The sequence below is a fragment of the Semicossyphus pulcher genome, unplaced genomic scaffold, assembly GCF_022749685.1.
Source record: "Semicossyphus pulcher isolate SPU_LCO1_2020_fin unplaced genomic scaffold, fSemPul1.0.p SCAF_5, whole genome shotgun sequence".
In the NCBI taxonomy this organism is placed as follows: Eukaryota; Metazoa; Chordata; class Actinopteri; order Labriformes; family Labridae; genus Semicossyphus; species Semicossyphus pulcher.
In genome coordinates this window covers 22,301,691-22,318,249 of record NW_027211726.1, presented here as the reverse complement: position 1 = coordinate 22,318,249, position 16,559 = coordinate 22,301,691, and the positions used below count along the sequence as shown (strand labels likewise).

Sequence of the window (16,559 nt, the reverse complement as noted above, 5' to 3'; positions counted from 1 at the left end):
TTACGAAATCAATTATTTGACACAAAATATTGATTTGGAAATGATTTCATTTATTTAAAAAATCGATGTATTTCCGTTAAAAAAATCGTACATTACAGTCACAGTGAGAGCTGCGTCCATAGCAACGGTTAACTCTGTAGTCCTCTTTAAATGAGCAAACCGAGCTGTTTTTACTCACATTAAAAGGAAACATTTCCTCTGATGGTGAAGTAAGACACGTTGAACGGGACTGCAAGAAGCAGCGCAGCACTTGATCGAGGTTTTCTGTCTCATCACTGTCAGAGTCTGTTGACAATTTCTTTTCCAGTCACCGTCTTTATAAACCGCCGTATCCCGCCCTGTGTTCTGTTTAATGTTTAATGTTCTCTGTGTCGTAGCCTACAGTTTTTGCATCATTTAACCTTTATTGCTTTCTCTCTGCCTTATTGTTTCTTTTCATTTTTGATTGATTAAAGTTTGTGTGATAAGAGCTGCATCCCTAGCAACGGTCTGTTCTTCTTAACAACGGTCAGTTACGGTCTGAGAAATAACAGACCTCGGAATGCTGTAATTAAGCAATCAGAATATTTACACACAGCTGTGTAATAACTTCAGTTAAAGCATGCGATTCACATGACACTACACTATCTAAAAAGCAACAGACAAGACAATTAGTAAAAACATAGATAAGTCTGCACACTGGCAGCGACTCAGCCAAGTCGCTGCCAAAATCCTTCACATGAAGAGTGAGACAGGGAACTCCACAGTATATTTCACTGATGTGATGTGCAGCAGAGCATAAACACGGCAGCGTTTGAACGATGATCACAGCGCTGAGTGAACTCTTTCAGTCTGAGCATTCCTCCCATGAATCACCTCTGAAGTGCACTCACGCGATCCTGTACCGTCACTTTTCATGTCAAATGTTTGAAAGCAATAATGCCTCTCAGAGCGTCATCATCACGCAGAGCCGGGATAAATCATCCTCTCCCTGAGGTGACACTTGATTAATAAATGTCTGTCCATTATGGCTCATCAAAGGCCTCATTCAACCAATTAGACCCTGCAACTCCAATCAGGGTGACAGTTTCTCTTGACCTTTATGTGGTACTATCATTGATACAGAAAAAAAATGTCAATATGTCCATGTTGGGTGTAAATGTTTCATCTGCTACAACTTTAAACTTGCTCACATCACTATTCATCCATCAGAACAAAACACAAACTTTTCCACACAGCGTCTGTACACCCCAAATCTCACCTACAGACATGCATCCATCCAACTTATTTATCAAGTTATCTCGTGGGAAACTAAGCTGGTTTTCTGGAGAAAACAACCAGAAAAAACTTGGGAAAACTGAGTAAATATAATGTATGGATGCTAGGGATGGGCACGAATACTCGAGTACACCTTGTTGACATCATTATTCGAGTAACGTGAAACTACTCGTGCACCTGCGCATGCCTTGTTTTCGGCTAAAGTAGTTTAACTCAGTTAGCTTACATGCACCATGTCAACCGTGACCAGGAAAAGTGATGTCTGGAAGTACTTTGACAATAAAGACGACGATAATGTGCTGTGCAAGATATGTGGTGTTAAACTTGTATATCACAGAAATACTAGTTCGATGCTTAACCACAAGCGCTTAAAGCACAAGGAGAACCCAGCAGAGACAGACAACAAGCAGTCTCGCATCACATCATTTGCTAGCCCTGTTAGCACACGTCGTTGTGATGATACCAGAGCGGAGAAGATTAGCCTGCTAATAACGAAAATGTTGACTGAAGATATGCTCCCATTTAGTGTTGTGGAAGGAGAAGGCTTCCATGAGCTGATGCCGTTTGTTGAGCCGGAGTACAAGGCAACCATCACGCCGGACAACAGCTACGAGAGTGGAAAACATGTATTAGGAAAGTTAGTTTGCTCAGTAAGCCTATTTTTATTATCATCATCATTAAGTTGAACATATTATTCACGGCTTATTATTGCGTGATGTTATTTCTTTTATATTTTAAGGGAAACTGTAGGATAAAACTGCCGTAAATTAAGTTAATGTAATATCTTGTTTAACTTGGAATGTATGACTGGGCTGTTGATTTAGAGTTACGTGTTAAGCAACACAGAACAGAAGTCCATACAGTCCACTACAGTGCATATAGCCTACTATTTCCGGGCAGGGAGGTCCGTGTCCGCTAAAAAATATATATAATTTGCGAGTACTCGATTACTCGTTCATAAGGTAATTAGATTACTCGAATATTGAGATTACTGGAAATGCACCTCCCTAATGGATGCATGTCTTTTTTTCTAAGCTTTCAGACTATTTTAAACATCCAAATCCAAGCCTGTTAAACAGCAACTTTTAATGAAAGCAGCAACAGAGAAAACGGGAAACCATTCTATTTTAAAAACTACACAAGTATAAGGAAAGAAATCTCCGGAAATTAAATGTAAAGGCCAACAGAGTCTGGTTAAATTTAGTAAGCCATATAATGTTCTATACTACCCACTCTGTTCCATCTAATTTTGAATGTATAGCAGAGAAACCTCTTGAAATAAAAATACTTTGCTAATGACTGGCTAATTTAAGACTTGACAGTCACATGACACACAGTACTACATATAGGTGACATGTAGGTATAATGTGGGTTGTGAAGCCTAAAATAACACTCATACGTGAACACATTTACCCATAATTCCACCTTCTAGGGAGTGACAGAACAGTGATACTTTTTCTGGGAGCCTCTAAGGACGCCTACTAGTCCCTGGACCCCCACTTTGGGAACCACCGGTTTACACTTTTGGGCAGCGCCTCCTTCACTGAGAGTACAGCTGAGTGTTTGTGTGTGTGCCATAGATAGCATGTTCATTTAATGAGTGAATAATATCCCCTGCATGTCCAATGAACTGTGGGTTGGGGGCCTGGGCCAGGGGCAGGAGGGGGTGATGATAACACAATAGGAGAGTTAGGGAGTGTGGGAACCAATTCTCCGTGGGACAATGGACACTTCCCAGTGGCCACAGCGTGCCCATTCACTATCAGCTGCTGGGCCGGCGTAGCACGGCGCTGAATATGCACCAGCTCAGCACAATGCTGCTTTCTCCCAAACAAGACCAGACTGTTTCCTATCCCAAAGACAACACAGGCCAGCTCTAGCCTACACACAGCCTCATTCTCACATAAGCAGTCTCTTTCTCACTCGCTCCGTGTCTGCGTGTCTCTCTCGCTCTTTCTGGCTGTCACACACACCAACAGGAGTGTAGCAACAAGGCCAGGGAATGTGGAGATAGGCTGGGGCTGCCGTGCTCTAACTAGGCCACGGTTTCTCTCCACCAGAGCTGCTGGTCGCTGAGATATTCTGGGCTCAAATGTTATTAGCGTAACCCAGTTTACCCAGTACCAGGTGACTGCTGGAAGAGGCGCTCCCCCACTGGGACGCACACTCTCAAGGACAATGCACACCAAGGAAGCGGGAAGGAGGAGGAGAGAAAGGTGGTGCTGAGGCAGGAGAAAAGTGATGGAGGAGTGAATTCTGCTGTCAGAGGAATCACCACAGATTTGGATAATGTGGAGTTAAAGTGTGTGTATATGTGTGTGTTTGCGTGTGTGTGACACTGTGCTCTGTTGTGACCCTGACTCAAACCTGTACCCAACCTTTTCTTCTGTGTGCGTGCCCTCTGGTTGCTGTGGCAACAGAGCCTGAGAACCAAAAGGGAGGCGGGGCTGAGAGAGCGAGGAGCGAAGGGACAGGAGCCTGAGAGTTCTTTAAATGTCGCTGCGTTCACACACACACACACACACACACACACACACACACACACACACACACACACATACACACACACACACACACAAAGATCTTACTGCTTATCATATAAACCTTTAAAGACTTCCTGTTGAATGTGATTATTTTTACTGTGACTGGATTTGCAGTAAAAGACAACATAATGAAAGAACCAATAAGTATCTTTATTTAATCAAGACTGACCTCCATTAATTTTGCCTTTGCTTAAATCAGCCTACTTACAAAATGTAAACACATTATTGTTACAATCTAACATTTTAGAGTGCATTACAATACACAAACAGTAAATGGCCTGCACTTACATAGCGCTTTTCTAGTCTTCTTCACGACATCTCACATTCACCCTTTCATACACACATAGAGGCTGCCATGCGAAGTGCCAATCTCCAATCAGGGTCTAACCATTCATGTACAGTCATACACTGATGGTACAAAGACAAAGTCTGCAGCAGCCGAACCCACAACCTTTCGATTGAAAGACGACCTACTCTACCACTGCACCATACAAGTATAACATATCTGGTGTATCTGGTGACCAATAAATAGTATCACCTGGCCTTGATAGTAAGAATTATTATATATAAACAAGCATTGCCTCTATTCTCCAGGCTAAGAGTAATGAGGAAGCCAAAAATACCATTATATGTGGTATTTTTTGTATTCAAGTAAATAATAATAGACTTCAAATCTATAATGCAATTTATTTTCTCTCTTTAATAATGATTATTGGTCAATCTATACACTTTGTGTTATGATTACGTAAAGTATGTACTGTAACTTAAACACTTTTCATGCCTTACAGTTTAAACAGTAGATGTTCATAGCATGAACAGGATTCTACCTTTAACTGTATACTACGCACCCAGTCCTGTACTGTCTTTGCAGCAGTGATAATTGAGTTTTAAAGTTATATTATGTTTTGCTTATATTCTCTTACCATAAATGAGATAAGGCTTAATCCAGAATTCCAGCGCTTACCTGTAAGGTGATGTCACTATAGTTGACACCCGAGTCCCTCGCTATTTCTTTTTTATAAAATACGCTTATCATCACATAAATACCAGAAACCCATCTGTCTTTGTCAGTATGTTTAAATTGGAGTTACAATATAAACCAAAATTAGCAGGAGCATAGAGGACAAGGAAATAGCTGTCGTACATTCACTGATCCTCTCTCCTTCCTTTGAGTGTGTATTCTGAAAGACCTAAAGGAATTCTCTTTCATTCGGGCTGACTGACTTCTGAGTATTTTAACCAACCTCTAGAGAAAACCCTGCAGCATGTATTTCAGAGGTTTGTGACATGTCTTGTTTTCTTCAGCTCCTGTGTCCCTGCAGGCCTCTTCAGGCCCTGCAGACAGATGCTAATGTGGATCATACACTTGTTAAACACGGACTCCTCTGCTGTCACAACATCTCTAAGGTGATTTTAGGGTCGTATACGAGTCAGAACAGACCTTTAACTCTTAATGGTAAAGGAATGGTCGGATTATGATCAATATTTATCTGTAATTTTCACATTCTGACCTGCGATTTAGCTAACACCTGATATCCTGCGCAGCAACATTTAGCTAAATAAAAACTCCACATTCAGAAAGGTAGATGGAGCAGGATAATAATCTGCTGGCTTGTTTTTAAATCTGCGTTAAATTAAATGCATAGCAGATGTTTTATTCAGCTTTACAGTAGCATTATGGCTGCCATGTCAAGGACTCCCCGGGCATTTCCTCGTGTTAACAGTCTTCCTACCTGCATGGAGTCGGCGCTGATTATCTCTCCTTGAAGCCGTTTTCCGATCTCGATCGCCAGCTTGGACTTTCCGGTGCCGGTAGCTCCTAAAATCACCACCAACGACGGAGCCATCGCTCTCCTCAAGGCACACTGCACGCTGCGAGCGGACGCCGCCATGATGCTGCTTCCTCGGCGCCCAGCTGACGGCCGCGCGCATGCGCAATGGGTGTACAGATGAGAGGTGGGCTCTGTTACTAGGCAACAGGCAGCCGTTACTGTGGCAACTTTGATTGATGGGGGCTCATTCATAGGGTCTTTCATCTTTTGAGACTAAATTATGTAATTATTTGAACATTTGAGCTTTATTGATGTAAAGTAAACGCTCTGATTGCCACGTGCAGCTTTATCTTACATCATAATGGATTTAAACCAGTTGATTTAAAAAAAATCTACATTTATTAAGCTGTCAGAACCTGATTTATCTCGTATTCTTGCTGCATTTGTAACAGTTCAGATTGCTGATGACATTTACAATGTTTATGGAACGTTATTACAGGTAGGATTGCAGAATAATTAGTATGGTTTCTATGGAAACTGTAGGTCTGCAGCAGTGAGAAAGGAAGCCTGTTGCCATGGCAAAGATGCCGGGATGGGTTACCTTGGAGACTACTCAGGACAAATGGTGGATGGGGAGAGCGAGACGTGTGTTCACTCATACAAGTGGTTTGAATGGAAAACAAATGTGTGCCATAAAAGAAAAATCTATTTTTAAGTAAGACTCTGGGCTGTAATGTAGCTACAAATAACAAATATAGCTAGATATTAAATAGTCTTCTTGTGTGTATGTGTGAAAGAGACAAGCAATTAAGGCAAACATGTCAGTTATGATGTCAAACCATGAGTTTATTATTTTTCTGACTTACTCTTCATACACAGAGGCTTATGAGGTACAGAAAAAACAAAGTGCTGAGACAAGGCTCCAAAATCACCATAGTTGAACTCCCAAAGTAAGTAAGCAACGTCCACTGCTACCATGACTGTGCCAACAGCAGAGACCAGTGACCAATACCAGGCAAACAAATGAAAACAAAGGGGGCAAACAGCTGCTGAGGGTGCACCCTGTTGAATAAAAAAAAAAAAGCAGGGCTAATGGCGGCTTGTGCTGAAATAATTAGCAGATTAATGTTACAGTTAATGCAGAAGAAGAAAAGAGAAACATTCATAATGATATCCTGATGTGTTTGTTTTTCCAAAGTACATCATGATCCTCTGATGTAACGCGCTCTCTCTCTCTCTCTCTCTCTCTCTCTTTCTCTATGTGGGTCTAGCATTAGGTTATATATACAGCATATCGTTGCAGGGGGTGTTTCCCTCAAGCACAGCCTGTGGCCCTATCACAGGAGCTACAGCGTACTTGGGAGTTTCCTGAGTGCTACTAAGAGCAGGGCATGCTACTCGTGATCGAGTCGTTTACAGTACTACCTCCAAGGCTACAGTGTTCTCTGATGCATGGCTTATGGGACAATAGGGAGCACCGGGCTTGCTAAAAAGCAGAGAGAAAGCAGTAACAATAGGGTCAGTAAAGGCTACGCACAGCAAGAAGTTTAATCGGTAGATCCTCTTAATACCCCCCTCCTCCTTCTCGTCGCCACCACCCGCGCCAGATTTAAGAGAGTGCTACAGCTAGAGTGATTGGATTGAACACAGGAGCATTCAGGTGCTTTCCACTCCTGAGAGGAAACACACGCCAATCTTCAGCACATAACCACCATGAAAGCCCCGCCAGCTACAATAACAGAAACAGTCATTAGCTCACACTGAAACACAACTCGGTAGGAAAATATAGTATAAAACTTTTGTCAACTCTGACTTGTACAAATAAAAGAAACCCCAGAGACAAAAAAATAACAATCAGTAAAGAAAACAAGTAGGCATTGCAAAAAAAAAATGTAGTGACAAAGTGGCTAGTGTGATCAATGTTCAGTAAGTGTTTTATTTTGACTCTTTTTCATAATCATTTTATTAACAAAAATAGAAGCTTTGAGTTATCTTTGAAAAGCCAGCAAGCTTGGCCCCGGTGTAGGACGCAGGGCTGAAAGAAAACTAGGATGAGTTTAGTAGACAGCTCTGGTTTTGGTTTGGAAGGGACTGTACAGTAAGGGTACTATATACATATCATCCAACAGGATAGTCTACGTACAATGAAAGGCTTCTATAGGCATAACATCAAATGCAAACAAACAAAAAAAAATCAATTCACAAATATCAGACAGCAAGATGAAAGAAATGTACAGTTGGAACTCAGTGGGCTTCATCTCCAAGCAAAAGTTGGCATTTGTGATGCTTACAGATTTTGTGAAATATTTTCTTTTAGCGGATCATTTGAAGCCACCATTCACCTTTTTGCTGGTCTCCATGGCACAACAATATTAAAGATAGCGTAAAATCTTTGTAAAGATCTTCATAGCGTTTTTGCAGATGTGGATTGAAAGTAGGATCAATCTCAAACTTTGCCTGCACGGCAACATATTTTCTTATTTAATCCAATTAATGCTACAAAACAGGCTGTCACTGTGGGCATGCTGCTGCTGTCAAAAGGGTTATAATGCAAGAGGAAAAAGCTGAAGTTATCAATGGAAACCTGCAGGCACAGAATGTTAGGACTTAACCTGAGCTATTATAGAGGTGCAGGACATGTTGTATCCTTCCAGTTGTGACATTATTGTTGCATGGCTCAGAACAGTCCCACTTTAGCCCCCTGCATTCCCATTATTAGCAAGCATAAAGCTAAAACCAAGGAGAAACATGGGTGAAGTTCGATGCTGCAGAGAATGAAAGAAAGGACAGGAAAGGAAAATTAAAGCAGAAAAAGGCACAACCTGATAACATATGTACAAGTTGTATGCCAAGCGCTAAGGAGCAGGGAGCAGGAAAGAAGTAGAAATTGAAGGAGGAGAAACTTCAGGGGGTGACATACTAAAAGAGAATACATCACTGCTGTGCAAGCACACCAAGCCCCACCAAGACCAAGGAGACATCTGACCATGCAGCAGTTTAACAGCACAGTTGCAGCAGTTTTTCCACTTGCCTTTTTGTAGCAAGCAATTGTTTTTTTGTTTCTTTTTGTTTTTTTAATCGAGGGGAAACAGTTTGACAAACCTATATTGAGTAACCATGGACATATTAATCTGCCCGTAAGATGCCAATAAGATCAGTCCCTAGCTTGCTGTCCTGACCGGCTTACGACCTTGTCAATCACTCAGAAGCTAATGTGCAAACCACAAAAGTAGAAAACAAACAAACAAAAAAAAATCCACCCGCACTATTCCAACGTGACCAATTCAAAGTGAACATTAGTGTCTTTTCTCCTTCATGTCGCCCCGTACAGTTCTGTGAGTGTACATGTGTGTGAGCCCTCCCGCCGCTCAGGATCGTTTCAGGTGTGCCAGCCTCTGCAGCAGCTGCAGCTGTTTCGCTTTCAGCTGCTTCCTCTCCTGAGCCTTCTGCCTCTCGCTGGCGTGCAGCTGCTGCAGGTACTCCGTTGCTCGCGTCAGGATCGCCACCTTCGGCGTCTTGGGGCAGTCTGCCAAGCCCGGGATCTCGTCCCGCAGCGACAAGAAACGCGAGCGCAGGTCGTTTCTTCGCTTGCGCTCGAGGAAGTTGTGCGCCTTGCGTTTGTCCGTGTCCTCGCAGTCGGAGGACTGGGGGCTGGAGAGGTGGGAGAAGTAGTGGGGCTTTGTGGGGGAGCTGTGCGGATGGGAGCTCGAGGAGGAAGAGGAGGAGGAGGGAGGAGACGAAGGGGATGCGGAGGAGGTAGGAGAGGAGGCGCTGAGGTTAGGTGACTCTGACCTGACTCCAGCCGCGGTCACATGACACTTCCTGCTGTCTAAGTTCAGGGGGGCATGGCCGGCCCGGGGCTGCTGGTAGTGAGAGTTCTGGTGCTGCTGGGGGACCTGGGTTGAGGCCTCCTGCCTGACCCTCTTTCGAGGCGGCTCAGGGGGCGGGGGGAGCGTGTCCGGGGAGGGTGCAGCGTAGTTGTGCTGCTGTTGGTGGATGGAGATGTGGAAACGCTTCATGCCATCCAGGGGGTCCGCTCGCACCGTGATGGTCACCGGTTTACGGCTGTTGACCAGCCGACGAGGTTTGCGCTGCTGCTGCTTGTGCTCCACCGTCACCACATCGATCTCCTCTTCATCCTCATCTTTGTCATCTTCATCATCTGAAACGGCAAAAGGGAAGCTATTAATTCATCTGCTCAATTATAAAAAATATTTAGTATTGATTGCAGGGTACAGCTGCAGCTGGAAAAATGAGCCACAGGAGGAGCCACCTCACGAGACTTGCATGCCTGCATCCCTAAACCAATAAAAAGCCTCTGTAAAAATCAACTTCCTAACCTCATGAAATTCACTTGATTTCACACACTATCAGCGCAGATTCGCTGCAGTAGGTCTGCTCCCTGAGTGGAGATTAGCTCTCTTTACTCACTGAAGGAGGAAAGGCAGACACAGGTAAGGTGAAGAAGCAAAATCAGCAATTCGTCAACTTTAAATGAGCCGCCTGATATTCCACGCTGTGCACGTTTACAAGCATTTGATGCTCTATTTACCTGAGTGGAAATGAGATAGAGCAAGAGGAAAAATCTTATCGACTTGATTCCTACCAACTAACTACACTTGGGAGATTTTCAATGCTCTTGTAAATTGAAACACACCTTTGAAGTAATTGCACCTCTGAGCATTTGACTGCTCAGAAAGCCGTAATCTCTATATAGATAACACAGTAAAAAGGGGATGTACAAAGAGGTTTAGAGGGAGGGGTAACTGCCTATTATTTACAACAGCATTTATATGACAAAAGATGACATCTCATATTACAAGGCATACAGAATGAATTCCCTAAAGCAGCCCTATAATGGCTCTTTATTGCAGCTTAAGCTTACATTTATTCCCATGATTGCTCATTCTCCTCGTCTTTGAGCTCACATTATCCCCTGAAATGGTGTGAAATGCTGCCCCAAACTCCTGTCAAAGAATTCTGCAGGCCCAGTCGACCTCCTAAATGGCTAATCCCGCTCTATTCACAGCCCGGGCTGGCTCCGACCAAATCCACCCACTGACACAATTGGCGCTGCAGCCTGTTGAGTGGAGGAATGCAGCAACAAGTTCCCTTTGTGACATTCCACACACCATTATGCATGGTCCAAGCTCGGCATCACATGGCAGCCTACATACCCCTTTCTATCATTTAGTGGTGAAAAAGAAGGTCTTTAGTGAGGAGAATTTTGGCTATATAATACCTGAAAGAGTGTTCCTTTTCCTCCCCTCCTTCTTACATAAAGGTTCAAACAAATACGAGCCGTCTACTCTTATTGAATTCTTGTCAAATCTGAGCCAGGCGGTGCGCAGAGGATATTGTTATCATAAGTCAGACTGGAGGAGCAGGGAGAGGGAGCAGCTGGTCTGCTGGAGCCCGGCCAGGCAGCAGATGTTTCGATGGGCGTGTCGCTCTCTGGGCTTCAAGCATGTGTTGCATGCACCAAGGTAACGCAATGCAGTCATCAAGAGCCATGCTGAGCCTTATTGGCACATAATAGCTAATCAAAGCTAAATATTGACTAACTACAGGAAATACTAATTCCATTTCAGGTCAAGGTTCAAGTTCAAGGTTCAAGTTACCTCAACACACCCTTACAAACATGCTTGAAGTAGTGACAGGCAAATTGAGGACTAATGTCGTTTTGGAGGGAACTAAAGGAATATTATTAAAGTACCTTTAGAAAACTACAGAAAGGTGAATTATGCTCATTAAAATGCTAAATAAAAGAGTATTACAACACATACAGTAGCATACAAACTAGAAGTAAATGAAAACACATCTCACTAACATGTTTATAAAACTGTTATGTTGCTTGTTTTTACTGTTACTGACCTGATGAGTCGGTGTGAGACTCGGAACCAGAAGACACTTGTTTCTTGCATCCCCCGGTTAACGGAAAAGTGAGCACCGCAGCCGGGTCCACACAGTCCGCCGCCAGTCCGCTGAGAGTCGAGGCGTCAGCGGGGGCACTCTGCGCTCTACCCGGAGATGGAACTGCAGACCCGGCTGCGACTTTGGCATTGGCCCCCGTCCCGGGATAGGAGGTGCAGCGCTCCCCTACAACTCTCTCCAGCTGCTGTCCGGCTGAGAATCCGCTCCACATGCAGTCCTGAATGATGATGGAGCTCAGGTTCCCAAAAGAGTCATTGGCCGTGGTCAGCTTGCAGGGCAGGTCCTGCTGCTGCTGCTGCTGCTGCTGCTCATCCTCCTGCCCTAAGAACTGAGACACCCACTCCAGTTTGTCGCCAAGAGACGGGTACAGCAGCCCGACCCGGCCCGACCCCTCCACCGCCCGAATTGGCGACATGGGCGGGGTCGGTACCAGCTCGAATTTCTTCCATATGTCCTCGCTTGGCGCCGTGGACTTGAAGAAATCCTCGTCCGGGTCGTGGTGGTCGTCGTAGAAATAATGTTGGTAGTGGTCGAGGTGGTCCATGTCCCAGTTTTCATAACGAGGCGCGGTGGAGCTGATGCCCGGCATGGGGGCTGCAGGCGGGGGGTGAATCACTCCCTGTTCCCTCTGTCTGCAGGGAGAGAGAGCCAACAGTTGTATGAGGACTGAGCCTTATTCTCATCAAAATAATCACACCCCTGTCCGCAGACATGTTGCCCTCTGGGGGGAGAGGGTTGATTATTTGGCCGTGCATAATGCAGCTATTTTGGATGCATCACACTAGGTTAATTATATCGTTTGTTACAGCAAATATCGCCCTACTTTTTAGAGTAAAACATCCACCGAGGTGTAACACATACACTAAGTACCTGTATCAGAACATAATGTGCCATTTAAGACTGTACAACTGAGCCCTTATCGTGTAGCCGGCCTATGCAATAAGTGCCACAAACAGACAGAAAATGACTGGGGTTTGGTAGGCATAAACACAAAGCGTCCGTTGCTAAAATGCCGCAAAGTTAAAGTTAAACTCTTCTATGTTGCTGCTGAGAAGTTCAAGTTTCGCAACAGTGTTTCATTACATAACACTGTTTTAGTAGTATACTGTGACACAGAGAGAGGCAGAGAAGAGGGGAGGGTTTCTGCTTTCTGCTGACTACTGCGCAGGAAATAGAGCGATTAAACTAGATTGAAACAGATTAATTGAATAGACAGGTACCCGTCCATCCTGCCAATGAACAGGGGTAGCCGTATGTAAAGTAGTTTATGTGACTCCTCCTCGGTTCAACTCGCTATCAAGCTCAAAGAATTCAGCTGCGCCTAAAAAGCGATGATCAGTTAATTAAGCAGAAGGCATACTGGAAAAAGCTGCAAAACCAAACTTATAGCGGCTAAACTATCATTTGTAACCTCTATTCCTGCGGCTGTATGTTCACATCATCATAAGGGAAGTTGCCGTAGAGTAAAAAAAGAGTTTTACCTGGTGATAAGAGTGAAAAACCTGCCTGCGTCCTCATAGATCCGCCGTATGCATAAAGTCTCCAAAAAGCAGCGGCCCCGCTGATTCCTTATAATCCCGCTGATCCGCTTGGTGTCTTTTCTGGGTTGTAAACAGTCGCCAAAGGTAACCGAGTCCGTTTGGTCGCAGTCCCACCGCTCACAGGGCTGGACAGGCTTTGGCTGTGGTCACTTTTCTTTGCCGACTACTGCACTATATGATCCGGGGGAAAGAGAGTTGGCTATTATGCATAAAAGGCGGATCGTAGTAGGAAAGCCACGCCCCCATTTAAAGGCACAGGACACTCTAAACAGGCATGATGCGCTGCATGAAGAGGGAGTGTCAGGAGAGCAGTGGGTTATGACACTGATTGCACAAGACGACACTGTTCTGCTTTTGCAATAATTATGCACAACATAATAACAACGTGTGCATGTGTGTGAGAGTGTAAACACACTTGTGCAAATGTGTGAGCACCTGCAATCCAATCATCATGCTGCATTAATGTGTGTGTGTGTGTGTGTGTGTGTGTGTGTGTGTGTGTGTGTGTGTGTGTGTGTGTGCGTGTGCGTGTGTGTGAACATATGGCTGCAGTATCTGATGTCGTCCATGCATCTCATACTCTCTGTAATCAATATCAAGCTTATGATGTAAAGCCCTCCCTCTGAGTGAGTCAATATGAAAGCGACGCTCTGTGTCTGCCGTGTCATGTGTGTGTCTCCTCGACAGCTGCATGCACACACGCGCACTTGCAGACACAACTGCTGACACTTGTCTTTCTTGCCACAGGAAACCCTCCTGGTCTTTCCCTTTTCGAGTAATGAAACTATGCTGCACAAACTTTGGTACACTTTCTCCTGAGGATGATGATTGGGAAACATCCTTCCTTTAAACTGCTCCTCAGAAGTTCCCCCTCCAGCCCAGCGATGAAGCAGACAGCGTGAAATCCTTGTCTGTCCACCTCATCTTCTCATCAAACTCAGACACCCCCCTGCCCCCCTCCCTCTCTTTCTCTATCTTCTGTCACTCATCCTCTATTCTTCTCTCCTCAGTTTCTATCCTGCTACTTTTCCCCCTCCCTCCCTCGCCCCCCTCTTGCGCTTTTATCCCCTGTCACCCCTGATCAAAAAGATCTTGACCCTACATGAAACAGGGAGACTTTAGAGGGTTATATCCTCCGTTTCCCAGGAGAGAGCCTACAAAGACGTAGAACTAACAGACTGGAGAAACAGAAGCAGCAATCATTCAATTTCCCCGTCTGTATCACTTTCTCTCTCTCAGCATGTCCTGCTCCTGATCCCTCTTTCTCTCCGAGCTTTCATCTCGTCCCTCTCTGTCTCCTGCCTTGTTACATACTTTGAAATGCTTAATCTGCCTCCCCGCTTTGAATTAATCATCAAAAGTGAACGGGTGCAAGGACCGGCTCCTTAAAATAAAGCAAAAACGAAATGGCTTTTTAGATAAAATAAGTAGATTAAGTGAGGTTCGCCCATATAACGGAGTCCCTTCTATTTAAATCATTTATATGCACTTTCCATTTAAGGAAACATGTCATTGATATGTAAATATGCTTCTGGAAAATGTTCTCAACATGTAGATCCCTACATGTGTTGTGGTGAGGCTCAGAGGGAAATAGCTAATTTACAGTAAATCCCCGATGGATTAGAGCGCTGTGTTTGCATGAAAATAGGAGAAATAACTTTCATCTCATCTGTCTGCATATTTTCTTTGCGCTATAAGAACACCCATGCTTACAGCACAGACATGCGGGAGACGGTCTCACAGGATTAGTGAAGCGCTATCATGATTTACCAATTAAGTGGTATCTGCTCACAGAAGAGAGAGGCTGGGAGTGTTGATCTGCACTTTGCATAATCATATATAACATATAACGTGCAATTACTTAAAGTAATGGCATGGTTAGGCTATCACAAACCTTGACAACCTTGGTATAGTTTGGGGGAATATGCTCGTTGGCTGTCTTGCTGATAGTTACATGAGAAGATTGGTACCACTCTCATGTCTGTATGGAAATGTAAAGCTACACCCAGCAGCTAGTTAGAAGAGAAGAAGAGATACTTTATGAATCCCAGAGGGGAGATTCAGTCGTTTCACACAAAGGCCGGAAATATACACATGCACAGGACTCCGTGGACATGCACTAATGGAGAGATGTCAGAGTGAGGTGGCTGCATGAGCAGTCACTGGCACCTCTCCAGCTACCAGCCCCAATTCCACACTTTGTCCGTACCAGGACTTGAACCAACCCTACAGACTGAGCTACTGTCTACCCCAAGTTACCCCCAGTTAGCAGCTTAGCTTTGCATAAAGTCTGCTAATAGCTATCATGATGGCCAAAAAATCTTCCAAACACACTTGCTAACTAACTAGTTATTATTTGCTTGTTTAACTTGCACAAAAACTGTAGAGTAAAAATGACATATGTAAGTTTTACACAGGATTATGCGTTGGACTATTTCCTTGCCTGCCACAGTGTCTTGTTGGAGTCCATTCTTCCTCCAAGATATCACTGCACCCAGCCTGAGACTGGGAGAGTATTTCCTCCTGTTTTCAGCCTTTGTGCTAAGCTAACCAGCTGCGGGCTGTAAATGGACTGTACTTATGTAGCACTTCTTTGCGACCACTCAAAGCTGCTTTTACACTACATGTTACATTCACCCATTCACACACACATTCACACACTGATGGCAGATGCTGCAACGTAAAGTGCCCAATGTCAATCAGTTATCACATTCTTACCCGTTGGCTATGCCACCGGGAGTAATTTGGGGTTCAGTGTCTTGCCTGAGGACACTTCATCATGTAGACTGAGGGAGCTGGGGATCGAACCTCTGACCTTCCGATTGAGGCGACTTGAACAGCCGCTGTAGCTTCAGATTTACAGTACGGACATGAGAGTGTTATTAATCTTGAAAAGTCTGTGTTCGAACAAATATAAGCTCTGTGTGATAAATAGTTGCAGTGAATAATCACTTGCAAGAACACATGAATGAACATTTTGTGAATGCTGCAATTGTACAATTACACAAAATTGCCACCAATATAACTACGGAGTCATTAAATACTGTGTCATGGTATTATAAACTGATGTGCGTGTACCACCTTTATAGGAGCCTTTTAAATCACAGATGTGTTACTTAAAGCAGAAGTCCTGCATTTTATTTCCTGTCTCAATAAAGTAACAGGCTTCACCAATTCTTTCCGTCTGACGATGTGCTTACTTTCAGAAAGAAATCCAAAGAGTATTTCCAAAATGTCAAAACTAGATCAGCTCCAATCCTGCTCTGCTTGAAATAATAAATTGTGTCCGATATTTTTTTCCCCTGCAAAATGGTGTTGCAGCTTCGGTAAAACTTCACTTCACTGTCCTGTTCTCAGTAACCACTTGTAAGTGTCTCCATTTTTTTGTCCCAAAGTTAATTCCCAAACTTAAATTAAAGGTGGGACTGCTCAGTTTGTCGTGGAAATGTATCCCAAAATCAAATCATTAGAACACACACATAAACAGAGGATGCTGTCTTTCTTCTTCACAC

At 44.0% G+C, this 16,559-nt stretch overlaps 2 protein-coding genes across 2 annotated transcripts in view; both read right to left on the bottom strand.

The window, feature by feature from the left end:
- The window catches only part of trit1 (tRNA isopentenyltransferase 1), a 41,382-nt gene extending 35,690 nt beyond the window's left edge, over nucleotides 1-5,692 (bottom strand). The window contains exon 1 of the mRNA XM_069681549.1: nucleotides 5,534-5,692. Within this exon, the coding sequence (XP_069537650.1) occupies nucleotides 5,534-5,692 (159 nt within the window). The remainder of the gene's footprint in view (nucleotides 1-5,533) is intronic.
- Nucleotides 5,693-6,429: 737 nt separating this feature from the next.
- Nucleotides 6,430-13,186, bottom strand: myclb (MYCL proto-oncogene, bHLH transcription factor b). The gene is made up of 3 exons (XM_069681482.1): nucleotides 12,988-13,186; nucleotides 11,447-12,138; nucleotides 6,430-9,734 (listed from the first exon to the last, which is right to left on the bottom strand). The coding sequence occupies exons 2-3, from the start codon at nucleotides 12,093-12,095 to the stop codon at nucleotides 8,941-8,943; spliced, it is 1,443 nt and encodes a 480-aa protein (XP_069537583.1). The 5' UTR covers nucleotides 12,096-12,138; nucleotides 12,988-13,186; the 3' UTR covers nucleotides 6,430-8,940.
- Between the last annotated feature and the right edge of the window lie 3,373 nt (nucleotides 13,187-16,559).

Excerpts from the sequence above, each read along its gene's own strand:
- myclb (XM_069681482.1), bottom strand. The coding sequence starts at position 12,095 with ATGCCGGGCATCAGCTCCACCGCGCCTCGTTATGAAAACTGGGACATG. Across the intron at positions 9,735-11,446 it reads GTCTCACACCGACTCATCAG|ATGATGAAGATGACAAAGAT; the intron begins GTCAGTAACAGT and ends TTGCCGTTTCAG.